This window comes from Rhagoletis pomonella, unplaced genomic scaffold (genome assembly GCF_013731165.1).
Source record: "Rhagoletis pomonella isolate Grant_MI unplaced genomic scaffold, Rhpom_1.0 Rhpom_scaffold_00007, whole genome shotgun sequence".
NCBI classification, from domain to species: Eukaryota; Metazoa; Arthropoda; class Insecta; order Diptera; family Tephritidae; genus Rhagoletis; species Rhagoletis pomonella.
Window position 1 is genome coordinate 69,856,125 of NW_023458561.1, and position 27,738 is coordinate 69,883,862.

Consider the following 27,738-nt stretch of genomic DNA (forward strand, 5'->3'; position numbering starts at 1 on the left):
TAATTTTGTTGTGGTTGATTTTCGATAACTGCGCAAGTATCTGCTGTAGAGATGCAGCATGCGTGTTGTATTTATTGCAGTTTTCTTAGCGAGTACTCACTTTTCTTTTGGTTAAATGTGCTTATCAGCGCATAAATTTGAACACAAATTATATGTACGTACATATGTATTTAAAAAGAGCAAATTTATCTGTTAAAAAAAAATTGGAGAAAAGTGTATGGAAGTTTCAAGATAACAACGGGCATTTCAGTTAGGAAAGCTGGCCATTTAGGAGCAGCTGTTACTTTCATTTGTGTTGATTTAAGCAACAAATAAGTGGAATTGAAGGATAAATTAAGGTTTGAGAATCAGACTTTGGGGGGGGCGGGGTCACTTGTGACAAACGCCTACACACAGCTTTAATGAAAGCTACACAACTTGTTCTATGCTAACAGAAAGTAGAGAAAATTCCATAAAAATAACATCGTCTACCCGCCTGACAGGTCGTTCTTTATTTAGGCATTTCCTATGACAAAACGTGAAATGCGCGAGTCCATAATCCTTCCGACGAAATATGTAGCTGTACTTATGAAAATAATCTCTCATAAGCAGTTTTGATGCGATTAACACGAAAAGTGACAGATGAAGGAAAAGCAAAATAACACATAAATTGGAACAACAAATTGCAATTGAATACACATTACTGCAGGGTAATCATTATTATCAGACTTGCACCGGAAATTAGGCGCTGGACGTAGAATAGAAAATGGTTTGCCGGCTGCGGAGCACAATGAGAGTGTAAGGCCCCAGCACAGGCTGCTGGTGGCAAAAATTACTTTCAAAATATGCATAAATATGTGATTATAAAGCAAAAGCAGAAGGCAACAACAAAAAATGTGCTGCAAAAACGGATAAGCGAAACAAGAATAGCAAAGCAAAGCAATAGAAAGGCGCACCCGAGGCGATTCGCAGCGAGCAGCTTCACAAACAGGGGGGAAGCTCGAGTCAAAAGAAACTTGCCAGAAACCAGACGGCTGCGAATATAAAACATTTTCAGCACGAAACTACCTCAAAGAGCTAAAATTCGCTGCAGAAAACTAAAAGATGAAAAAATAAGTCGCTGAAGATTACCAAAGAAGTGAGTATAGAGAAAAATGTTACAGCAAATCGAAGAAGAGCACTGAGGTGAAGAGTTCACAGGGCCGCACGAATGATGAATGATGAGCCTCAAAGAAGTCGCCGCGCAAATAGGTGGGAATGGAACTATAGATGCGGTGACGTTGGCAGCAGCAGCACCATTCACAGACCATAGTCAGTCGGAAAAAATCACAGGGGCACAAAGCAGCAACGTCACGCGGGCAATGATGATGGGCATTCTGCTACTCTACATGCACACCAGAAGACTACATGTACATATATGTACACACATACTTACATACATATGTATCTATTTAGATATGTATATTCAGGTACCTATCTAATAGGAGGTAAGTCGATTGGGTGAGCCGAGCCGCCAAGCAACAAGCGGCAACAAGCAAACAGGCCAGCCAGCAACAGAAGAACTCTGTGCCGACAACAAACTAATTGTGAAAATTTTCCCTTCATTGTGAGGTCACGTAGCGATTCGTGATGTGATCTACAGCCGGCGAAGAAGCAGCAGAAGCAGAATAAGAAGTGGTAGCAACAGCAACAGCAACAAAAAATTGTTGCAACAGCCGCGTATTGCATGCCAGCAAAGTGTTCCCTTAGGTATGTACGAGTATGTACGAGTATGTATGTATATATTGGCACTCGTACACACACCACTCAGCTTCTCCCATTCTCTATGCCTGCCTCCTCCATCCTCTTGTGTGTTCACCCAAATTAGCCAGGTAATTCAAAGCATAAAATGGCTGTGGCAAACAGGAAGAACGGAAGGAAAGAAGAAAGGCAGGAAGTAAAAAAATATAAATAATCTATTCCGATATGTATGTATGTACATATTTACACAGTACAGCGGCACGTATCAATGTGAAAATAGAGGATATTAACTCAACCAGAAGTGCGCTTATCGGGCTCTATTTTCCAGCTTAGCAAGAAGTCGCAGCATGCTGCTAATATAGCTAAAATAGCTTATGATCAGTCTAAATTCTAAACTTCGATTACAATTTATTCAACTGAACGCGTGTACAGGCCACTTTAGGGAAACACATAAACTATCTTAAAAACAGTTGGAAATATATAGACATTACTGGCCTAATTTTTTCTGTGGACTAGTGTTAAGATCATCGTTATGCCAGTAAAGCCTTTAAAAAGTCGATAACAAAAACGATAACCAACACTAATATATGTATGTAATACGAATTAAACATTTTCGACAGGCGGACACTAAACTACTCTGATCACACACAAAACTTGAATATGGATATCATCTAGAAGAAAGTCGCATGGACTTTAGGATAGATGAATCAAAAGTTAATTGGGTGGAGAGAACTACTGCAAAAGAACAATTTTAAAAATAATCGTTTAGGAAATTATATTTTAAACTTGATCAAACACAATATACACCGAATTGATAATAGTCAGAAAACGCCGAATAAAATTGAGGTTGCTCACTTTTTGGAAAATACTGCTGGAGCGACCCGGCCCGGTTACGCAGATCCGAATTTACGGTGAAAACATGCTAATATATGGGTATTTCCAATCTGGCGTTACGTGACACTTGTACCACAAAATGTTACAAAAAAATTGAAAAAGTCAAAATTTCAAAAAGGTTTATCTATGTAGATTTGCATAGCAATTAAATGGCCCCTTATTCAGTAAAAAAAATATACAACTGTTGGTAGTAGTGATTTAAAGATATGTATTGGTAAACACGCGCGCTGACGTGGCGTTACAAAAAACAGAAGTCGATTACAACATTATAAAACTTTGCGAATCGGGCAAGACTATTTGTATAAAATTCTTGTAGTAATATTGGAAATGTTTAAAGTTAATTTTCCAAACTTTTAAATGTAGAAATCTTTTCTGCTCTATGTTTAATTAGCTGAATTATCTGACGTAAAGTTATCTGGCGTTACGTTACTAAAATTTCCATTGTAGAAGTTTCGCTAATATTGTTCTTGAAAGAATTTTTAACGGGAAGTAGCCCTGCATTTTATGTCGAACGTACTTTTAATTTTGACATCATCGCCACCAGCGGTTCGATTTTTTGCAAACCTATATCTTACTACGTTTCAACTAAACATGCCAAATGTGAAATAAATCAGAGAATAAATGCGCTTTTTCAAAATATCTCGACCCTGGCGCCACCTAACGAGTCCCTCTTTTGGCAAAAATGTTTCTGCTCACATAACCAATAAGTACATTTGTATTACAAAAAGCAGCCAAGTGGGCCTACTATTAAGTTAGATATAGGACTTTAATTTTTTTTCGCGGTGGACTTTTCACTGGGATCGCCCATATGTATTTCAATTTTAAACACCTGGTTGGCTTCATTTCGGTTTTCAACACAAATTTTAATTTAGAATATATCTAGCATATACAAATATTTTTTTTTCTCGACGGTCCTATTCGGCTTAAGTAGTTAACAACTAGTAAACAGCTCCCAAAAATTCATATAAAAATAAATTAAAACATACAAAATGATGCGATCTTTGGCTACAATTTGGAGGCATTGGCTTTGAGTGTCGGAACCCTTAATGGGAAAAGTTCAGCTTTGTAATTTCAGAGGTGGAGGAGGGGAAAGCAGGCAGTCAGCGCACTCGTGTCTCGGCTTTAATACCGAATATAGTGCCCGTCTTGAAATCCACAAGAAATCCCTCTCGCCAATAATTTCTATTATGGCCTGAGAAGACAACTCTCCTATCCTATCTCGTCGTACAAAACATATTCCATAAGTCTCTTATCATATTCGTCCTAGCGTATGCGCATAGACGATGAACCGGCACTTGAGTGTTCCAATTAATGTTTCTGCAGAAGTTTTACGGTCCTTTACTTGGTGGCAATACTCCTACCTTGAAAAGGATGTCGAAGGCCTTCTCTGTGGTAAAAAGACAAGGTGGTTTAGGATTTCGGTACACTTCCAATTTGCATTGACACAAAAGATAGACGATTAGCTTAATTTTTTGGGATAAAAAAATGACCAAAATCCGGTTACAGCGCCAATCAGTTATGCCGTTAAATAGTATCTAAACACTAAAACACTTTGCACCTGTCAAAGATACACAAACATACCATTCATGACATTCATTCTGAAAGACAACAGCTTTTTTCCATTTGTTCTTCTGCTTCTGTGCTTGCTTTAAAAAAAATTCTACTAAACATTTAAAAAATCTAATATACAGTCAGTCAATAAAGTTTAGGTACAGCGAATTTTTTACAATACGGGCAACTATTTTTTAAATTTTTTATTTTTCGCAAATTTTTTATAAAAATATGGTTAATTCTACAACAAAAACCCCAAAATTCAAAGTTCCAAACTTTGTGCGAAATTAAAGAAAATTCTGCAAAATTTCATTCAAATATTGCACTTTTTATTTACGCTCTCTAGAAAAAAGTTGAGTATGCAGTTTTTTAGGCCATTCAATTTTAGTATAATAAAGTGCAAATATGAGGAAGCTAAGACTTACCATTGATTTTTGGGGAATTTTTTTGTTGAAGGTGTCGCACATTTTTTCCATATAAAAAATTTATCAAACATTATTTTATATGGAGAAAATGAGCGACACCTTCAACAAAAAAAAATGCTATAAATCAATGATAAGTCCCAGCTACCTCAAACTTGCACTTTGTTATACTAAAATTGAATGGCCTAAAAAACTGCATACTCAACATTTTTCTAGAGAGCGTAAATAAAAAGTGAAATATTTGAATGAAATTTTGCAAAATTTTCTTTAATTTTGCACAAGGTTTGGAACTCTAATTTTTTGGTTTTTTGTTGTAGAATTAACCATATTTTTATAAAAAATTATCGAAAAATAAAATATTAAAAAAATAGTTGCCCGTATTGTAAAAAATTCGCTGTACCTAAACTTTATTGACTGACTGTATGTATGAAACTACTGTAAGGCGCATAGTTTGATAGAATTCATATTCTTGTAATTAATTAATTTCTTCTTTTTTTTTTTGTTTGTCACAGCTGATTTCCTCAGTTAGCGCTCTGGCTAGTTGAAAAAGGAAGACCACCAACCAACTTCCATTTCTTTCTTAAGGGCAAAATTAATTTTATTGTAATTTAATAATGTTCGCCAAGAGAGTAGTAACAAATGGTGCAAATTTACAGTTATGAATGTATGTAGAAACGGGTTTAAACTTAAGACAGTTTCATATTTCGGACTTTAACTTCTTTAGAGGGGATTTAGTGCTTTTGCCTACTTTCTCAGCTCTTTTTGTGTGAATGACAGCATACAAAAACATGTTAATAGGTATCTCAAAATCAGTAACAATTAGACATGTGCACAAACATAGCGGAAGCATATACTACATTAGGGTGGTCCAAATAAAGTAAAACCGGAATTTTTTTTTATTCCCTCACCCTAAGAATTGTTTTATACCGAAAAAAAAAATAAGTATATCCCTGTTTTTTATTTTTTTATTTTTAGATCAAAAAATATTAGAAGTCGTTCAAAGCACTCAAAGTATTCCAAGTATTTTATATGGGGAAAATAATATTTTTGGTAAAAATGGTACCTATAGAATTAAAAATATTTCAATAGGGAAATTCTCTATCCCTTCAGGAGACTTCCAATAACAATATCCAATTGTTTATTTAACCATTTTTAAATATTAATTAGTTTTCAAAAATAAGTACACCCCGACGTTTTTACGATTTTATTGATTGAAATGCTGAAAATATCGATGGAAATAAATGTCTTGCGTTTTCCCCGAGTTCTGTATGGAATTAAAAAAAAATTGGTTCTTGTGTTTAGTGAATTATACGAAAAAATTGGATTGGAAAATATAATTGAATATAATATACTTATTTTTGACGTACTTTTCTTAAAAACTATATTACGACCCATGTGAATTTAACATAAATTGTTGCTTCAAAGCAAGAATTAAATATTTTCAAAAAATTATGGCCCGTAGTTTCAGCTTTTTTGACAGATATCCCATTGAGAATTATGTCAAAAAGCTGCAATTAGCGGGTTTTGGGCGAGATCTTGATTGAATATTTAGTTCCGCGCCCATCTCTATTCTAAACTATTTCTACGAAAAATTGTTTGTTTTTTTTCTATATAGAATACATGGAAAACATTGGTATATTTTTTTTCAAACTAAAACAATCTTAAGGGTTGAGAGCAACAAAATTCGGATTTAACTTCTTTCACATACATTTTTGGACAACCCTAATATACAAGTCTATCTAAATACAACGCACAAAAGCATTTGCCTGAGATGCAGTTCTTTCCATTTCTTACACTTTTCCAACATTTGAGTTGAGCTTATTGTTATTAAAATAGTTTTTATGGCTAGAAGCCACAACCAGATTTGTGGCAGAATTGTAACACTGGTATGTATGTACATATGTTTGTAAGACATGTGCCTCATATTGCCATGGCACGCCACATTGTTGAAAAATTAAATAACAAAAAGGAATAAAACTCTTATCTGTGTGCAAGAAACCGGACGACTAAGGGATGCGGAGAGGCCAGCCAAGCAAGCCTTGGTCCGCCCTAACAATTTTTTAATTGTTGTTGTTGTTGTGTGAGTACCTAAGCATGAAATTTATACTCTACAACAACAAATCATGCAATTGTTAGTGTGGTCTCCGGTGCGAAAATATCACAAGCAAAAGAAATTCAATGGCGCGCGCCTCTTTCGAATCTTCTAGGTTGTATAACTATCGAGGTTTCATCGCTGTCACTTTTTTTTAATCGATTTTTTCGTGTTTGGTTATTTAGGGGCTCTAACCGCCAAAAAGACATAAGCGACATTTTTTCTATTTTTCTTTTTTTGATGCAGAATCACATCTGCACATTTTTTTTGGAAATTTTATCCCCAAAATCAATTCTGGGTATGAATGAGTAAAAGAAAAAAAAAACAATATCGCCTTTTGTCATATCTTCACATTTAGGAGGCGTGAGTCCATGTATTGCCACACACACACAAACACATACAAATTGAATTCACATACTCCATACCAGGTTATTGTGTTCCGTTATGGACAAATTACATACATTAACTTATAGATAGTGTTTAATTAAGAGCTACATAAATGGAAACGATAGCAAATGCACCGTTATCTAAAAACAACCACAAACAACTACATACATATGTACATACATTCACTTCAGGTATTGATTTCCGATGCACAGTTCTTGATAAGCTTCGAATTTGAAACCAAAGCGGAGTGTGTGTCAATGGCCTGCCGAACGATCGATCCATTCCCGCCAAAGTGATAAATACTCGCGTTTTTTTTCAAATAGAAAATATGTACATACATACGTACATATGCACAAATGTACAATGGCCTTATCTTATCGTAATGCAGTCTAAAATAGTGAATGTTGGCAGCACGAAGATTTGTATGGCAAAAATACATAAATAAATAAAGTGCCACTATGGAAAATAATTTGACTGTCTACAATTGATTGCAGTTAAGTGTCATAAACATTTACTTTGCTATCAATTACAGTGTCAATTCGGTGCGCCAAATCTCATTTTAGCAGTGATTTAATGAACATAAAATAATGACTGATTAAATTCAACCTCTACTTATTATCGCTCGCTTCGGTCTCTCTGCAGACTCAATGATTCAATGAAAATAACAAAGCAAAAATTCTATTCTTCTCCAAAGGATTGACGTAATGCAAATACTTCGCTTATTTTTGGTGTGTATTTGGCTAACATTTGTTAAATACATTTTCACACCTGCCAGATTTTTTATTATCAACAAAGTAAGAAGTATGTAATTCGAAAAAAAAAAATAAATAAAAATTAAAAATAATGTGCAGATTTCGCATAGTTTGCATCACCTATGCAATAATGTAGTTGGTTGCTGCCATTCGGGCTGTTCGATTCAGCCGAATTATAAAAGATGCAAAACTGGACCGAAACGGAGCGAGTGCTTTGGAAAAGTCAAATAAAACAGCCAACGCAAATACATAGAGAAACTCAACAAAGCAAACATCCGCCCACACATTCATACAAATAAAAAATAAATAGAAATATGCGTTGCGAGTCAGTGTTGGGTTGGTAAACGGCGCGCCATAATCGATTCGAAAGAGATCGCAGCCAAAACAACTGTGCTATCCACAACTATAATAGGCTGACGACACCAGCTTAAGCTGCAGTCACCAACTCGCCGTACTCATATCGTGCTCTTAGTAGCAGTAGTAAACGCCTTTTTCATCCTCATCGGCCTAGCACCTGAAGTTCCAGCCGTTTTCGAAATCTGTTTCATATTTCATTGCTTAGCGAATCTAATAAGTATACACTTATGTAAATAAATACGTGGTGCGCTAGGGTGCCCATCGAAAAAGCTTTTTTTTTGGAAATTTCAAAACCCTACCCTCTAATTTTATTGGTTTTTGTGGGAAATATTATTGCCTATTTTTATAGTTTTTTTAAAGATCATTTAGAAGTCTCGACCTGTCGATTTAGGTCAGAAAATACGATTTTGTATATATGTATATAAGTTTTTGAATGACTATTTTTGATTCGATTTCAAATCTGAGAAGAAGATATATAGGCCTTTAAAACGGTATATAATAATCTTTAAGAAAAGCCGCCTAATTTCGACAATTTTTATGGTATTTTAGGTATCAGTTTATTTGAAAATATATTTAAATTTAGATAGTACTCCATACTCGTATTTTGAAATTGTAGAAATTATCGATGGTCAAAATTGAAAAAACTATGAGAAATATGTTTTTTTTTTAATTTACCTTATAAAAAATCCCAACAAGCCTAGTCCGACAATAGATTATTATATACCATTTTAAAGGCCTATATATATCCTCTTCTCAGATTTGAAATCGAATCAAAAATAGTCATTCAAATACTCATATATATGTACAAAATCGTATTTTCTGACCTAAATCGACAGATGGCCCTTTAAAAAACTATAAAAATAGGTAATAATATTTCTCATAAAAACGAATAAAATTAGGGGGTAGGGTCTTGAAATTTCCAAAAAAAAAGCATTTTCTATGAGCCCCCTAGTGTGCACATACCTACATACATACATATGTACATGCGCATTTGGGTTGTGGTATTGTGTAGTCCACACAGTGTGGAATTATAATCAATGTATGCACATAAATATGCGTTTTTGCCTCTTGTTTTGTGCATTATCGACTGCAGTTGCTCTCCGTCTCTGTTGCTACCACTGCCGACGTCTCTGCTAAAAATTCAACGTCATTCTCTCACACTATCAACTGATTTCATTCTAATAGATATTGTTGCAAAAACTAAATTAAATATTCAACAACCGAAAATACACACACATACACATGCGAATAATTACACAGGTCAACAATTAAAAAAAAAATTAATTTGGTGCCGAGATATTATTAGTGGCTTATTTCTTTTTTGCAGATGAAGACCGTCTGCACAAGCTGGCAATCTGTTCGACCGATCTCTGTCGTTTCTGCGATTCAGCTGAGGAGAAACCATCTCACCTGCTTCTGGAGTGAGAAAGACCTATTTCAGATTTGGGTTGAAGAACGCTCTATCTAAGAATGTGATTGAAGAACGCCCTATCTCAGTTTCAGTTGAGATAGGATGTTTTTGAACCAAATTCTCAGATTGGACGTTCTTAAATAAATTTTACGTCTGGCAACCCTACTAGTAGATGACATTGGCCATGATGACAATTTTGGTACTAAAAACTGAAAGAAAACATGGCTTACCTCGTAAGGAGCTTACCTATTTGCCCAGTGGGAAACCAAAGTAGTTTGAGACCATCATTGAATTATCGAAAACGGTTCACGTGGTCCAAAGTTATCCGGTAGCATACATATAGAAAAGAAATATTCCGGTGAAGTGATTTCGTCCTTTTTTGAATTAGGTTAAAAACAATTATAGCTCCTTGGCACCAAAAACACTGTTGGACCTTTTTCTTAAGTCGTTTATTGGGACGAATCGAGAATATAGGACGACAACAATGTTTACTCCATATGTTTTTGCCAGATTTCAATGAAATTCGGTATTAAGGGATTTTCGTCGTCACTGATTTCGAATATTAAATAAAATTTTAAAAATTCAAAATGGCGCATCCAATATGGCGGATGATTTCTTTAAAAATTTATAGATTGCGGTGAAGGTTGGTTTCCAGAGATTCTCGTCGTCACTGGTTTCGAAATTGATATTAAATTTTAAAAAATTAAAACGGCGGATCAAATATGGCATCCCGAACAATAGGAGTTTTACTTTTAACGCAACGTCCGCCATATTGGATCCACCATTTTGATTTTTGAAATTTGAATATCAATTTCGAAATCAATGACGACGAAAATATTTGGATACCAAGCTTCATAACGATATAGTAATTTTTTTTTTAAATCGTCCGCCATATTGGATCCGCGGTTTTGAATTTTGGAAATTTGATTCAATATTCGAAATCAGTGACCACGAAAATCCCTTAACAGCAAATTTCATTGAAATCTGTCAAATACATATGGAGTAAACATTTTTGTCGTCCTAAGTTGTCGATTCGTCCTTATGTGCGACCCCGAAAAAAAAGTTTTTAACCGCACCAAAAGTCAATGGAAGCTAAAGCAGACTGTTTTTACTGAACAGACCACTTGCCCATCTAAAAATCTTATATGCAAAAATTATAGTATGCACCATAGGGTGGTCCTTAAATGTAGGAAGCAAATTTTTGCATCTGATTTTGGTCCCGATTGAAGTCGGTTAAGGCGTATCGCACAGTGGTCAAAGTTCAGACTACCCTATTCAGACGTCATAGACGACTACAATCGGGACCAAAATATGTGATATCTTCGACTACGGCGGAATTTTAATTCTTTGAGTCTCGATAGAGGAATCTGTACTTTGCCCCCTGTGCGACACGCCTTAACCGTCTCCAATCGGAACCAAAATCTATATGTGATATCTGTGACTGATATTCTGTGGTATTACTGACTGAGGAGGTGAGACTGGAAAAAATTGTTCTTATGACCACCCTAATGCACCTACTGCGCACACCCTAATGTACCTACTATGCACATTTTTCACTGTCTACTTAAGTATTTGTTCTTTTAAACGCCACCGCCTTTATTAAGGGATCACAAAGTAAACAAGGCAAATACTTACATATGTAGTTATACGCCATACTATCGCAATCTAAATACATACCTTAAGTATTTAGAACATACACAAAAAATACTATTTATTACACAACACTTTGCGTGCAAACGTATATACATGTGTACATTTCTACTACCCTCCAGTAATAAGGCGGACAATTTCCGAAAAGCACCAGTAACTCACCGGTTAAAATTTGACCGGTTAGAATTGGAAGTTTGTTTGCATCAAAAATGTTAGCTTGCGATCAGACCCTAAGGAACCGTTCTAGCGTTCTAGGGATAGACAAAAAATTAAACTCTAACAGCTTTATACATAAAGAGTGGTGTTATCTAGAAATGTTTATCGAGAATGAATTCAGCTCATTAAAAAATTTCCAAACACCAACACTTTGTGCACCAATCGCTCAAAGTGAACATTTAGAAACACATTTGCATGTCGTGGAAGTAGCTGTGCTTTTGGTTGTGCTGTCAGGAGGGTCCGAGTTCAAATCTCATTGGCGGACCATATAATTTTAAATTTTTGTTTTTTCGGCTTTTCTTTATTACGAAAAAGCATCCGCGAAGTACACAACGAAATCGTATTCAAATGAAAAAATGTATTAAAACTAAAATCTAAATGAGCTAGTCCAAAACCAGAAAATAAAGAAAACTAACCACAATAGCACATCTTACGGTGAGTTGTTGGCCGGTCCTTTTCCAATGGCACGCCAATGTTAAAAATGACAGTTGAAACCATTGGCAGGGACAGGAATTATGAGGGACTAGTACTGGTAACAATATGGACTATCCGAGGGCTAACCTAGGGTGGATCTGAATTGCTACAGGGTACATACATTCATACATGCATATATAGTATAACCATGTACACGTTCATTCGTTCATACTTTATGTTCACATTCGCGCAATTCGACCCACACTTGTCAATTCAAAGTGGCCTACTCGCAAAAAATAACTATAACAAAAATGAAAATGAAAAACAACGCATGAAAAGATAAGAAGAAACTAAAGCAAGCGTGCAAGTGTTTGCAGGTAATTCAAATAATTCAAGCTGCTGTCAGGTCAGTTTCGGCGATTGTACGATTTGTTTGCGGGCGGAACAGGTTCGCCTGCGAAACCCACTTCGATCTGCCTTCCACTGCATGTTGTGCATTTTAAGGCTAAAAATAAAAATTACCACTATCCGGTCAATACGATTAGGAATCACAGAACAATCCGAAGAATGCGCGCAAACTAATTACATAACTATTAGGAAACAAAATGCGAGAGCAAACAAATGATTTTAAGTTTGCCATGTGACATCAATCGATCGCACAAAATTAAAAAAAGTACGCATGTAACAATTGAATATCAATATTATTGTGTATATACATACACACATACAACATATCTACATAGCAGCAGAGTTGAAAGCTGGAGGGCCTACTTCCGTTAGTTGGTGCTGCTTTTTCTCCCCTTAGCACTAAGTCGAAATACTGAAACGTCCTCGTGGAACCTACTAAATCATTTAGGGGATTCACAAGACGTGTTAACCGTCGTAAAATCTTAAGGTTAACATCTTTTTTAATTAAAATGGTTTTAGGGGATTTCTAACTAAACCGAAATTCTTTTAAACTGATAAAGAATATATAATTAGCCAACCCCCCAACCATTTTAACCGCTATTTTACATAAACAAGTGTTAAGCTTAAGATTTTACGACGGTTAACACGTCTTGTGAATCCCCTAATTATATTTCTTTGTCATTACTCTACATCTTCAACCAGAACAACTGTATATTTTACACAATATTGTAGTTATACTATTAAACAACACAACATATATGTATGGTAATTATACCCGAGCGCACTTGTGCACAAGGGTATTATAACTTTGTTCACATAACGGTTGTTTGTAACAGGCAAAACGAATCGAGATAGATATAGACAAATGTATACATAAATGATCAGGATGAAAAGAGAAATCGATTAAGCGGTGACTGTCTGTCCGTCCGTCCGTCCGTCCGTCTGTCCGTCTGTGCACACGATAACTCGAGTAAAAATTGAGATATCTTAACGAAACTTGGTATGTGCACTTCTTTCGGGCGTAGGACGGATGGTATTGAAAATGGGCAAAATCGGACAATAACCACGCCTACCTCCCATATAACGGTAATTTTCAGAAATACAAAAACTGCGATATTTTAGTAACTACTGAAGATAATTCACTCAAAATTGATATTTATAATAAATTTTAGACGAAAAATAAGAATATTAACATTTTTTTGAAAATGGGCGTAGCCACGCCCACTTATGGTTACATGTGTATATCTTTATTCAAAACTTGGCACAGTTGTTAACCTTGGTATAACATACGAAATGGCCGAAAATTTTTAAAATAGGACAATAATTCCATATAACGGTAATTTAGAGAAATACGAAATCTTCGATAAATCAGTAATTATTGAAGCTAATTTATTCAAAATTGATGCTTGCAACAATTCGTTACCAAGAAATACGTTTAGGATACAATTTTGAAAAATGGGCGTGGCACCGCCCAGTTATGATCACATATATGTATCTCGGTAACCGTTCTACCAATTTGTACCAAACTCGGTGTGGTTATTGTACTTGCCACATAGAAGCAAAGCGTTGAAACTTATTGAAATCGAACTAAAATTACGGCCGCTTTTCATATAACAGTAAATTTCAGATATGCTTGAAACTTCAATATTTCGAAATTTAAGGACGCTAATTTACTCAAAATGGATACACCTCGGTTTACCATGTAGCGGTAGCTTTCGGAAAGGTGAAAAACATATATTTAATACTTGCGCCGGGTATTTAATGTTCGGCTCCGCCCGAACTTAGACTTTTTTACTTGTTTTGTCATGTAAATGTTAGACGAAAATTACGGCCCACGGTGTCCAAATCCGCGGAAATAAAAATAAACGTATGCACAAATGTATGTAAGCACACACAAACAAGGGAGTGTATTTTAGTACACATACAGACAGTGAATATTTCAAGTGCACTTGCGCAGACCCAAATCGAAAAGTGCAATTAAATGGAACAGGGAGTTGCTATGATGGAAGCGTACGCAAACACAATCCCAAAATAGGGTTGTATGTATGTAAAAGCTTAAACGGACGGCAGCGTTGATCCGGATTAACTCGGACTTAATCCGGATCAACTGCAATTAATTCCCGAATTGATCCAGATCAACGCTGCCCTCTGTTTATGCTTTAAGTCAGTCAAAGCGTTGCAAAAGCCTTAAATATACAAGCAACAAACTTAAGGTGGTGCATTAATACATAGGAAAATCAACTTTTTAAAAATTTTGCGCTGCCTCCCCCAGGACATAGGAATATCGAAAAGGAGACTCGTATTTTTTATTTTGAAATTGGTAAATATTTGACCGTGCCGTTACATGGAGGAATTTTTTTTTCGTAGAATTGCTATAAAGTCGTTAAAATTAAATATTATTAATTATTAGCAAGCTATCTGAAAAATTAATATATGGGCGTCAAATGAAAGATTGCTAAGAAACCTATTTAAAATATTACTGAGGAGTTTTACAAGCGTTAAAAATTAAATTAATAATTTAAATGAATTACTACAATATGGGTATTAATCGAAAAGTTTTTGATAAATGTTTTAGTTCTAAACTACCTGTTTGAAAAATCAAATTCTTATTGAATTAAAGAAATGTGATAACTGGAATATGTATCAGAATATGGACGTCAGACAAGAGGGATTTAATAGGGTATTAGTAGGAAAAAATTTCGAAGAGGGTTGCCACCTGTTTTAAAAGTCGAGTTTTAATTAAAAATGTTCAGCTAGAACATGTAGAGTTTTCTGAGGTTTTTGAAGGGGGTTGCCACCTGTTTGAAATCTAGGTTCAAATACAATTATATCATAAGTTCAATGAGTTATTACAATCAGCATACATATTTATAGCAACGTAGCCGCTACAACAACAACAACCCCACATTTTTGAAAATTCAAATTCAACTTGAGTTATAGGAATTAACGGTTTAAGAAGTAAAACTAAAAATTTTCTATCATTTCCATGAATTATTACAATAGATATAGGTTTTAACCGAAGTTATTTTTAAATGGCTTTATTTCTAAACTATATTCCATTTCATTTATTAATAAAATCATTAGCACAATAAGATCAAAAGAAAGATATTTTATAGCGCAACAAAAAAATCATAACAGTACATACATACATATAACTAAAACAGCAAAAATTACTTAAGACTAAATAAAAGTAACACAATTAGGGGATTCACAAGACGTGTTAACCGTCGTAAAATCTTAAGCTTAACATTTTTTTTATGTAAAATAACAGTTAAAATGGTTTTAGGGGGGCTAATTATATATTTTTATCGAATTAAAAACATTTCGGTGTAGTTATAAATCCTCTAAAAGCATTTTAACGGTAATTTTATATATAAAAAAAAATAGGCTTAAAATTTTACGACGTTAACACGTCTTGTGAATCCCCTAAATATAATTAACAGAGTAGTATTTTTAAGTGAGTTCTACAATTCCAGGACATATACTTAAAATAAGACTTAATTAGACAAGTACATAGAGAGCACATCACAGGGACTGAAGTGAAGCTAACGGAAATACGCATACAGAACATTTTTAGAGTTGCTTTTGTTTAAGCTACTGCGAATATGGGATGGAATAGAGTTCCAGATGCGGATAGCATTGACAAAGAATAGCCGTGCAGAGCTGAGATAATTGTAGGTAGGAACAGTCAAGTCCTTTACTCGAGTGGATTTGGGCAACGTTAATTTTTCATATAGATATGTACATGTACATAAGTATGAAAAAGTCTCAAAAGAGAGAGGTTTAAAAGATAGTTTTAGTTTGAAAATATTTTGAAGATATTTAAAAAATTTTAAATCTCCTGATTTTAAGTATGTTGATTTAATTCAAATAAACCTTATGTAGCACGTAGAAATCTCATAAACTCAGCGAAGCGAGTGAGAGTGATCTAGTCTTAAAATATATGCAATGTGGTTGTTCACGCTGATTAGGGATTTCATTGATTCTTACAAAGAAGTTGGAAACCATGTGCCTATGTACTTATTTAAAAACGTCATTTAGGGTCTGGTTATGTTTACGAAGATATCAACATTCATACATATGCATCTAATACGGGAAGACTGATATTCTAAAATATGTATTTATATACTACAGCCTTAAAAGGATTTACTTTTCTGAAATGCAAATAAAAATTGATTTCTGAATTGCCGCGCTTTAGGATTATAACCCTTACCAAATAGAATTCTCCTTTTGGTGTGCACCAACTGGGGCTATCGCCCCAGTGATGTAGCCTTGGGAAAGGATGAGGTAACTAGAATTACCTTTCTGTGTGGTAAATCTGGCGCTGCCGCCCCAGTGAAGTCTAAGTGCGAGTGTTTTTTGTGAATAACTCTTTAATGAATGAAAAATGTTAATTTCTGGTCTCTGATTATTATTATTGGCGTCAAGACGCGTCGATTGATACCACTCTCTACTTTTGTCCGTCCATTTTGACCTGGCTCCGCTAAAGTGCACAACAACCACCAATTGTTATTAGATTGTTAATTTTTAAAATGGAATATCCGGATATCTAAAGGTACAAAACTTTTGCACTTGCTTATGGAGTTCCGCCTGCGCGGATTGACTTTAGTGTACGTCGACATGTGCGTGTTTTAGCAAAACTATACCTACTTAACTAATTTTCTCATGAAACTTTACGAGGATGCTAAGAATTAGATATGTTTACATAAATTCTCACTATTTTCACTTTTTTAATACTAGTATTTAAGTAATTTGTTGTTAAAATTTTTTGCACTTCCATTTCAAATATTCCATTTTCATATAAAAAGTGCAGCTATCACTTGTACTTGCATAAATGCACGATCTTTTCAATGTTCACGTGTGAATATTTGGAAAATTTCGTCGTCCGCTGTGGTGTAGGGATCAAACCCTGGTGGGATCAAACCCTGGTCAAAGCAACATCGCAATAAAATATAGAAAAAAGGTTTTTTCTTAACAGCGGTCGTCCCTCGGCAGGCAATGGCAAAACCTCAGAGTTTATTTCTGCCATGAAAAACAGCTTCTCATAAAAATACAATCGCCGTTCGGAGTCGGCGTAAAACTGTAGGCCCCTCCGCTTTGTGTGACAACATCAAGGCGCACGCCACAGATCGGAGGAGAAGCTCGGCCAAACACTAGCATATGTGTAAGCGCCAATCTATTATTATTATTATTATTTGGAAAATTTAAAACCTAAATTTAAAGATGGGTCAGCTAGGTTTTCCAGCATATATCTGGAAATTTTAAAACCAAAAAACACATTTTTGCGAATTTCTCAGAAATCAATGGAACACCTAATTAATTTTGGAGGCCCTAATTAACACCTAAAAGACACCTAATTCCTAGCTAATTTTTGATTTTTGGCGACTTGGGTCAGCTAGGTTCACGGACGTGGTAGCACCCTTTATATTCACCATCTCAGCCATTTTAAATTGTTTGCTTGTTTACAGTTTTGTGGAAATAGCCAAAAACCGATGTAATGGAAAGCCAACCCATCAATATATATATTTTCGGGTCGATTATATATTTTTTTTTCGGGTCGATTTTCACTAAAATTTTCCCGCCTGCGCTGCCCATCACTGATTTAGATACATATTCGAATTTTCGGATGCCAGGACTATCCGTAGTCAAAAATCAGATTGAATATCCCAGCCCTACTTTGCATCAATATCGTTTTTGGATTTTTGTTTTCATCAAAAACCTTCCAATCAGCATTTTACTTTTTATAAACATTTCAAATTAGTCCAACTGATCCATAATTTCCCTCATACATCTACTATGTACATACCTGGCAATGCTGTTTTTTTTTTTGCAGTCTCGTTCTATCCGGCTCATTCGCTTTTGTTGTTTTTGGCGATTCCGTTGTATTGTTGTTAGTGCTGTATCCTTTGAACATCCTGTCGATTAAAGCGAAAGGATGTATGTATGTAGGTGCTTCCAAGCGTCTGATAGCAAATTAGAATGTCTATCCGTCCAATCGCAGTGGCTTCAGTAAAGCCTGTTCCACAAAAAACTACTTCAGCACTAGAATTAAAATTTCACATTATCCAAGTTCTCTTTGAGAAACGTGTCCACAATTTCCTTTTTTGCCAAGCTCGTCTAGCAAAAAGCGCTGGAAATATTCATTTGACAGAGACAATGGACAGAGCCTTCTTCAACACAAAATCTTTCTCAAATTTCTACTTCGAAATTTCTTTACACTTTAAATATTTATTGCCGATTTTCATAATTCAAGTACTAGTAATTCGCATCCGAGCTATGTGTAAAATTCACTACGGCATGTACACCTTTTTCACACAATTTTCCATTTCCAATGGCGTAAAACACTTTTCCACAATTTCACTTTGTCTGCTATTCGTAGCCCACAGATGAAAAAATCAACGGATAGCGGAACCGCGAATGCAACGAGCGCGCACAGCTGCCATTTTACGAATAACAAGCGGCTAGAAAATTGAAAACACAAATGCCAAAATCCAAAGAACGTAAAAATAGCGATGGAAGGCTATCGATGATACTGACTATCGATATTTGCTGCAAGTAGCGTAAACAGAGAACGTTAAACACTTTAAGGCTGCGTTTCTTTATACATTCCGGATAATCCCATTTCACAGCCGGAATAAACAGAATGCGTTTGAAATATACGTCAACATATCATCAGGAACGTTCTAAAGAATAAATAAACAAAAAAGTTTATTCCAAACGTTCAGAATGAATAAAGAAATGCAGCCTAAATGTAAAGACGTTAAATCAAAGAACGTAAATCTATTTATTTATGTATTTATTTATGTAAATTTATTTATTTATGTATAACAACTGAGATGGAAAAATAAAAAAGTGCTTAATCTTTACATTGCTATCTTCACCTGATCATTAAGCTATGCAGGCCGATTCTGAACAGCAACTCCCCGGGTGTTTTCTCTCTTTTCCCTTTCCTCCTATCATGAATAAAAATTTCATGAGGATTTTTAATGTTAAATGGCGAAGTTGAGCTCTCAAAAAAGTGTTCGAATTACTCCTCCCAAATTTTCGGGTAAAATGCTACGCCTGTGTGTTAATAATTGGGGGATTTCTTTCTCGGGAGAAACCAATTCCCGGAGAACAAACCTCCCGGTAGTATTCACCCTCATTGCGGGAGTCGTGTCGAATGCCAGTCGTTTTTCGAGAGTCGAATCGTATCGAAAATTGCACGTCATTGCCTAAAATTTCCACTCGACTAGTGTATTAAAACGGAAAAACTTGGTAGCACTGTAGTTTTCGACGATTTTGGTCGTTTACTTATTTCATTACGACAATAGACAATGCTACTGTTGTCGAGCCGTACAATTTAACCTAATTTAAGACCTACGCAATGAGGCTGTTTAAGAATTGACCTATAAGCTTACAAAGGAAGTATTAATTGAAGAAATATACATTAAAAAAATAATAAAACGTATTTTCCCATTGATCTTATTCTATAATCGCAAAAATAGGTCCGTTTTTATTGACAGAACTTCTTCCAGTTAAATGTCGCTTTGAGATTTCTCCATGGAATATGGAGTACCTAACTAAAACTCATTGTTAATGAAGAAAAAATTATATATTTTTATTAGATTAATTATCTTTTAAATAACATCCATATACATTATTCTTGTTCTGTCTTCCATTTGATATCCCGTTTGTGTTGAACAAATAACAAAAAAGCTTTTGTGTATTAAAAATAACTTAAAAGTACATATAGCGTTTCTATACACATCACAAGCAGCAAACATGTCTATGGACCTGTGGCAAGTGCTTATCTTTTGAAAATATACATATGTACATACGTATGTATGTAAAATTATTGCCTACAAGTTAACAATATTTTGTACATTACAAATCCATACTCCTGGTCAAGGTTTCGGAAACTATTCCCGCGATCAAGTAACATAGTCATGAAGCGAAACCATAAAGTCAATAAAGCGGAATTATTGTACATGTAAATTTAAGAAAAAAAGTATCATACAAAATTTTTAAGAATGTTTTTTTTTATTTTTATTTAAGTCGCACTTGTGGTAGACATCTACACATGTTGAACCGCCAACTTGAGTTGTCCCTTTGGAGCAAGTACAAAGCGTGTGTTGTCGTACACTAGTGGAATCGGAGTTTCTGGACATGGACTGAAACTGAAGTCACGCAACAATGAGGCGAGACCAACGAGCATTTGCATTTCGGCGAATTTTTGCGCCAGGCAGTATCTCCTACCGACTCCGAATGGCAGAAAAGCCATCGGATGACGTCTCTTCACATTTTCCTTATTAAAACGTTCTGGATCGAACTTGTTTGGCTCGGGATAAAGCTCCGGATCACGGTGTATCGCCGCTACAGGAATAACCAGATGATTGTCTGTGCATAGCATGAAAACCGAGTTTGGTACTTCGTAATCTTCGTTGGTATTCCGCAACAAAAAGGCATAGGGCGTATGTTTGCGCAGGGTTTCTGGAATGAGCAAGAAATTTTATAATAACGACCATGATACAAATATTTAAAGGTAAAACCATCATAAAACTATTTAAATATTTTATCTTGATAACGACTTGTACAAAATTCAAGCTTGTATCCGATGTCATAATTTATGAAGCTATCAGAAGGCTTTATATAAAACTGTATCCATGATAAAAATATAGCAAGGTAGAACCGTTCTCTGAATTTGTCGGCCATGATTTTTTATTTTTATCATGACTGTATCTACCTGATTTGAGATTTTATGCTCTTTATGTCAAAAGTGGGGATTCCAACTTTAATTAGGTTACGTCCAAATGTACAAACTTAAGTTTAAGAAGAGATTATATTTAAGCTCACCGTCTAGGCATTGTTTCAGCAGACGCATCTGCTTCAATTTCGCGTTGTCCATGCCATTTTCATTTTGCCTGCATACACCGCGTATCTCTTCACGTACCAGACGCTGTAAATCCGGCTGAAGCGCCAATTCGTACAGACAGAATGTCATCGCTGAGTTGCATGTCTCCAGGCCCATCAAAATAAATGAAAAAGCCTGTGCTGCTATTTCTTCGTCACTCAAACGCCTTTCCGGATCTCGATGTCGTTTTAGTTCAGCGAACATTTGAAAAAAACTATTTCGGTTATCTATGCGACTCCACTCTTGCTCAAATAGCTTCTGCCGCACCAGCTTGAGAAAGTAGTCGGTGGCAGCTTGTTCATAGTTCTTGTAGCGCAACAAACGTGCCAAATTTGGAAAGTACATAAGGAAATATAATCGAAACATATTGAAGTCTTTGAGGTAACTTCGCGCCATACGGCGGAATTCTGTATCGGTATTTAGTAGTGTCTCGCCACTTATACCGAAAGCCAATGTCGAAATTACGTCGATATTGTAGCAGTCCACTAGTTTATCTATTGGTACTGCATTAGGTGGCTGCGACTGTGTCAAAGAGCGATGCATGGTAGCCGCAACCCTTTCCAAAGTGGGTAGCATCTGAGATATACGCTCCTCTTCAAATGTTGGACATACAGCGATGCTTAAGCGGTGCCACGCCGCTCCATCTTGTTGCAATAAATTTGCAGAAAGCGGATCATGCGGGGCATTGCCGAATACGCCACGCTCCCTGAAGTTGTCAGAATGTGTTACAAGTACATTCCGCACCAACTCCAAATCTAATACTAGAACCATTGGTTTTAAGTATGCATAACAGCCTATGAAGGGGGCTTGTCCTTTGTACTTTTCGTATATTTGCTCCAGCACAGCGCTGATGTGACGTTTGGTTCCAACGCCTCTTAAATTGCCCACCAAGAATTTCGGCTTCTCATGTAAAATGCCACGCCGTTTCCAGTGCGATAGGCTTGTCTTGACGATAAAATAGAAAATGGAGACAACACTCAGAGCGGTGTATAATAAGCGTTGGAGAAATTCCATTTTTTTGTAATATTGTAAGCCGTTTTGGGCTTCAATTCAGTTGATTAATAATAAATACTTATGTATGTAGGTGTTTAGCTGTTAGTAAAATTTTACATGTCGAATAATGTCTTTTGTTTATGATTGCGCAAGCTAACTTCGCAACACCCATTCAGGAGCGATCAGCATGCCCATGGGCCTATGTACGGACTGCTAGTGCTTATCGCAGTCATTTCTTAAAATTCTCTCGTTCTTTTCGTTATCAATGGTTACAACAGCTGGGCCCGATATGCATACGTGCTAAATGTTAAAGAAATTAGAAGAATGCAATGAGTCATATTAATAAAAAAAAAGACAAATATGTGTTGATAGCTCCTTCGCCATGCAAAACTCCAAAAGTTTGTATTTGTAGTGAAAGCAATTCAATTTTATTCAGCAAATGTGTTCTAACAGTCAAAAATTCGCTAATGAATTTCAACACTTAATAGATCAATAATACAAATACATAGTACATGTGTATGTATTTATTGTCCAGGTGTTTTCGTTCTTTGGCATCTTTTCATTTAAGTTGGGGTAAACAAATATTATAGAAGGAACTATCAACAAACTCCGAAGTGTGTTGCCAACGTATGTAGCCGCGATCAACTAGCTCTTGCACAGATTCAGGAATGCCGACAAAGTGGGGATCCTGAAAGAGGAATTATAAGGGAGTAATTAATATAGAAACTAATTCAACTGTATATAGACATTTATAAACTATAAAAGGGGAAAGACATTTTAAAACTTATAAATGTATATTTTAACTTTGGCAACAGGCGATTAAAAATAACTTAAGCAACGTAGGTATTTTCATGTATGTATTTTCGACTTTGACCGCAAAAGCAATCATTTCAGCGGCTTCACTTATTGTTAAATGATTTAAGCATTTTTAAACACGAATTGTTGCGTCGGACTGTGCTGTTCAATTGAACGTGCCAAAGATACACTAAAAGGAATGGTGGCAACTAGTTACGCACCATTAAATTTGTTATTAAACCTCTTAATACAAGTTGAACCGACAAGGTCGTTTGCATAATAAACGTCTCTCCATTTCAATACTTTCCCGTTCTTCCCTATATATGTATGTGGGCAAATTTTTATGTACGTACATTCATCTACATATCCTTGCAGTAAAATTTAGAGGCAGTCTGGCCAAACGCTAGTTCCGAACTCCATATTTCAGAACTATCTCTGAACTAGTGCAAAACGGCTGCAGAGCGGGACAGTTGAAACTTGCGGAAACCTGCGACTCAGGGCCAAATTCACAGTGCGTAGTTAACTCAGAATCGTCAGCTAACTATAGTTTTTTGTACTGAAAACCTATAGTTAAATGCCGTTAAATTGGCCCTAAACATCGTTGGTCACGAGTTCAAATCGCGGTGGAGGCAGTTGTGAGTTTTCAGATTTAATGAATTTAAATGGTTGCGTGCCGCTATTGATTCAATAATGAATCATGATGCCGCTTACAATATTTTTTTTTTTTTTTTTTTTATAAAATATATAACAAAAATTAAATCTGTAGAAGAAAAGAAAACCCGAAAAAATATCCAAAAATCGAATATTAAAAACGTTTTCTTATAAAAAAAATGCCAAAACGAACGCGTTAAAAACGAGTGCCACTAAACCATTGCTTGGGAATCGAGCCAGAATTAGTAGTGTCGGCAAAAGGTTTCTACGCTAGTTCTGAGCTAGTCAGATTTTCTGCAGGGCTGTTAATAAACACTAATTGAAATTTTATGCCTAAGTACCTACTTACAATGACCAGAAGATAAACTTGATTTCCGCTAATATGAATGCCTGCAAGTCCTTTAGATGCAGCGTCCATGTCGCCACCCATCATAACAAGTCCTCCAAATTCTTCAAAATATTTCTTCAGTACATTGGCGTACTTCTTCAAATCGTCATGGTGTGCAATATGAATGATTTTGCATACAACATCGTACAGCATATCCAAAACATAGAATACTTCGATTGCGCCAATCCAATCACGTGAGCCCACAAACTCACTGGATTTATCACCAATCTGCACCAGAGTTTGTTGTATCTCTTTAATCGATGGCACCGCTGTATTAGACTCGTTGGCGCTGCGTTTGCCTACGATCCAGGAACAGATGGACTGCAGCGTGCGATAGGCACAACCCCAGCCATTGTCATTGAAACCGTCGCAACCGTAGTGAAAATATACAAAATCTCCTTCTGTATACAAAGTTTCGCAACTGTATCCTAAAGTGCAAGTTACTGACGGTGGTGGCAAATATTTGTGCACGTTGTGAAGGAGTGGATATGGGTAACACTTGCGTGACAGTTGATTGTTTTGTGGGGCGCCTTCTTCCATTTTTTACTTTATTTTGCTTGTATACTCAATATTCGCTATAAATCGCCCACTCGATTTCTATTTTTTAGCTTCTTCAACAGTGTCTCCGTGCTAAGAAGTTTACCTAGCTGCCGCGGCTACATCATACGTTGTCTTTGTCACTAAAAAAAGAGACCATATATCTCCCAGTAATAATTTTCTTTGTAAACAAACGCGCCACTTCGCAACCAAAAGCTAAAAATTAAATAAAATCTAGATTTTCTATGCCTTGGATTTTCTGCACCTCCTCCGACGCAGATTCGTATTTTGCTTCTTGCTGCTTTGGGTTTTCTTGTTGTTGGTAACTATGGAAAACTATCGATGGGGCTATCTCGATAGTATCTATGATTTAATTTTGCCGCCACTATCGAAGTTTTCTACACGGCTCATTTACACACGGCGATTTTTGTTGCCGCAACTCGACGTTTGTTGGAGAGAGCGTGACGAGGAAAGGAGAGGGGCACCGAGTTGCTCGTGCTCGGGCAACACGCTTTGTGCTCTCGTTCGTCTGTGTAAATTGAAAAGCTGTTCACAGCTGACAACAACAATTGCATACACACAAATCGTCGTGTGTAAATGAAACGAGCGACACCAAAAGGGAATGTGAAAAATCGCGTCGATGGTTGTATATTTTTCTAAACACTATCGATTGTTGTATATTAGGGGTTTTCCCTTAAACTCGTAAAAGCCTCGCACAGCTCGTAAATTTACAAGCATCGTGAAAAAACTGTCAAAATTTGTATGGAGCTCTATTTACAAACCTCTCATAAATTAAAAGGCAAATTTGATGCGTAAACGACCTCGTAAACTTCACTGTCGCCGAGGGGCCGAAATTTTTATACTAAAATGTATGATAAATAATGAAAATAAATGAAAAAAATAATACGCCAATAAAATTAATGAATTTCATCCACTAACTGTATTGACTTACGTTTTCCGCAAATTTCCGGAATTTCTTATTGTATTTTAGCCAAGAGTGATAGAGACAAGATGGTGGGATGTTATGAAAAACACTACGAAACAAAAATGGCTTCACAAAATCCTGGTTGATCTGTCAAACAGTCCACCGATTTACATCTTTCACAAAGGGGGCGTTTCCATAAAAGCCTCGTCAATTTACGAGTTTTACACGGTTTAAGACTTAACGAGATTAAGGGAATCCCCTAATAGCTCAAGTCACTAGAAGTATGTTCACATATAAATATTATCTCAGTCCAAGCTCGTTTTTTAATCACCCCGTTTACACAGGCAAATCTCAGATTATTGTCCGTAAAATTTTTTGTGCTTGTTATTCTCACATCTCAGGGAAAGGTTATGTTTCTTCTCTGTGCCACCGTGATCACTTTTTTCTGCAATAGAAATGACGTTGACCCATAGTGCCACGCATATCCTTTATGGTACTGGGTCCCACTGCCAGAAAGGGCTCAGGTCCTATCGGGGTCGAGGAAGCGGCTGATCTGGCCAGATGATCAGCCTCCTCATTTACTGCAACCTCCATGTGCCCAGGTACCCACATTAGTTGGATATCATTAACCTCCGCCAGAGCATCAAGCCTCTCGACACACTCCAAAACCAAGGAGGACTTGATCTCGAATGATGAGAGAGCCATAAGTGCCGCCTGACTATCACTTAGTATAAGTATCCTTTCATTCCTATTGTTCCTGCCAATGTGAATCTCTACGCACATACTGTTGGCATAGACCTCCGCTTGAAAGATGCTTGGGAAGGTTCCCAGGGGCACCGAAAGCTTCAGCCTGGCGCCGTACACGCCTGCTCCAATCCCCTCAGGTGTTTTGGAGCCGTCAGTGTACCACTGTATTGTGCTCGCCTGTATGTGCCTTTCCATAATAGAGGTACACCAGGTCGGCTTGCTATAAATGTAGGTCCTGAAACTCCTTTTAAAGACAACCTGTCTGTTGATATCGTCCCTGGGAAACAAGGCCAGGGAGAGCTGGGTACCTAGCTTGTCCCTGTTCCTAGATGATAACCCTCGCAAAGTTAAGGAGGGTTCGCTTTGCAACCTGTTCAACTGAGAGATGCAGTGGTTCGAGTTCCAGCATTACCACCAGCGCTGCCTGTCAGGCATGTGCGCATTGCTCCCGTAATGCAAACACATGCCAGACGTTGAAGCTTAGAGAGGGTTTGCCTCACCGTTACCATAGTAGTCCTGGAATACCAAGCCACCGCGCCATAAGTCACTATAGGCCTCACTATCATGGTGTACATCCATCCAGATGTTTGCACACTATCATCGCTCTCGTGGCCTTAGAGGTGACCGAATCAACATCCAGTAATCTCTCTTACCTGCCTTCGGGATAAAGATAATCCTGGCCTTCTGTCACACCTTGTGAATGTGGGCCAGTGCTAGACTGTCCCTCATAATATCCACTAGATGTGGAAGTAGGAGCTCCCCGCCCTGCTTTAGCAACACCGGACATATACCATCCACCCCAGGGGCCTTGTACCGTTCGAAGGAGTCCAAAGCCCACCGCACTGTTTGCCGGTTTACAAGGCTTTAGCCAGCTTCCAGTCCGGTGTCGATGGCCTGAACGCACGGAACATCGCTTCCCCGGCGGTTGGAATGGCGTCCGGAAAGTGGGACGACAGCAGGACGAGTCCCCTTTCCTGTTCAGTACCTGAAAAGGTCCCATTAGGTAGCCTAATAGCCAATCTGGTGCCTGTGTTGTCCCTTGCCAAAGCTTTATGAAGCCTAGCAGCTGCAGGAGAGGATCGATGTTCTCACTGACTGAGTATTCCTCCCAGTTCCCCGTGCACTTTGCCCTATTGAAAAGTCTGCGCACCTCCTTCCTAAGAACCGAGAGTTCCCGTTACCACCAGGGAGACTGAGCCTTCTCCTTAGGCTTTGACACGGGACAGCTGGACGTAAAGGCATCTAGAATAGCGCCGTTCAGCCTATTAACCCTGTCCTCTAACGCCATACAATCTACTTTTCTTTGCTGTACCTCTATCCTAGGTAGGTTCAGTCTAAGTACCTCTTCATATTTGACTCAGTCTGTTTTCCTGGGGTTTCTCCTGGGGTAACCTCTCTGACAAACAGCTCCCAGTGCAAACCGGACAATCCTGTGATGCGACAGTGAGGGCTCAGATAAGACTGAACTCACCGGAGCTGGGGCCTGTGACGGTTCTATTTGCTGGTTGGCTGGTACCTGCGCCGGTTCTGTCAGCA

The 27,738-nt window shown here is 36.8% G+C and overlaps 3 protein-coding genes across 16 annotated transcripts in view; all 3 read right to left on the minus strand.

Annotated features, from left to right (window-relative positions):
• Nucleotides 1–18,766, minus strand: part of LOC118743456 (mucin-12) — a 149,515-nt gene extending 130,749 nt beyond the window's left edge. For 2 of the 8 annotated variants that reach the window (XM_036476135.1, XM_036476137.1), the window contains exon 1: nucleotides 18,080–18,761. The gene's annotated coding sequence lies outside the window, so the exon portion shown is untranslated. Of the gene's footprint in view, nucleotides 1–18,079 lie in introns of all 8 variants that reach the window. The other 6 variants (XM_036476134.1, XM_036476133.1, XM_036476140.1 and 3 more) reach the window with 5 other exon arrangements.
• A 1,484-nt stretch (nucleotides 18,767–20,250) lies between these two features.
• LOC118743457 (probable cytochrome P450 6u1) lies at nucleotides 20,251–22,200 on the minus strand. Its single transcript, XM_036476141.1, has 2 exons — nucleotides 21,109–22,200; nucleotides 20,251–20,745 (listed from the first exon to the last, which is right to left on the minus strand). The coding sequence occupies exons 1-2, from the start codon at nucleotides 22,178–22,180 to the stop codon at nucleotides 20,330–20,332; spliced, it is 1,488 nt and encodes a 495-aa protein (XP_036332034.1). The 5' UTR covers nucleotides 22,181–22,200; the 3' UTR covers nucleotides 20,251–20,329.
• A 146-nt stretch (nucleotides 22,201–22,346) lies between these two features.
• Nucleotides 22,347–24,941, minus strand: LOC118743460 (probable Ufm1-specific protease 1). 7 transcript variants are annotated; one of them, XR_004993470.1, is made up of 3 exons: nucleotides 23,951–24,941; nucleotides 22,768–22,847; nucleotides 22,370–22,459 (listed from the first exon to the last, which is right to left on the minus strand). XR_004993470.1 is itself a non-coding variant. In XM_036476144.1 (3 exons), the coding sequence occupies exons 1-3, from the start codon at nucleotides 24,531–24,533 to the stop codon at nucleotides 22,429–22,431; spliced, it is 690 nt and encodes a 229-aa protein (XP_036332037.1). In that variant the 5' UTR covers nucleotides 24,534–24,925; the 3' UTR covers nucleotides 22,370–22,428. The 7 variants fall into 7 exon arrangements, 6 of the variants coding, with proteins under 6 accessions (XP_036332040.1, XP_036332037.1, XP_036332042.1 ...); XM_036476144.1 differs by having other exon boundaries at nucleotides 23,955–24,925; XM_036476149.1 differs by having other exon boundaries at nucleotides 22,373–22,459; nucleotides 22,787–22,847.
• Nucleotides 24,942–27,738: the final 2,797 nt, after the last annotated feature.

Excerpts from the sequence above, each read along its gene's own strand:
- LOC118743457 (XM_036476141.1), bottom strand. The coding sequence starts at position 22,180 with ATGGAATTTCTCCAACGCTTATTATACACCGCTCTGAGTGTTGTCTCC. Across the intron at positions 20,746-21,108 it reads GCTGAAACAATGCCTAGACG|AAACCCTGCGCAAACATACG; the intron begins GTGAGCTTAAAT and ends TGCTCATTCCAG.
- LOC118743460 (XM_036476143.1), bottom strand. The coding sequence starts at position 24,533 with ATGGAAGAAGGCGCCCCACAAAACAATCAACTGTCACGCAAGTGTTAC. Across the intron at positions 22,848-23,954 it reads AAGTTTATCTTCTGGTCATT|GATCCCCACTTTGTCGGCAT; the intron begins GTAAGTAGGTAC and ends TTCCTCTTTCAG.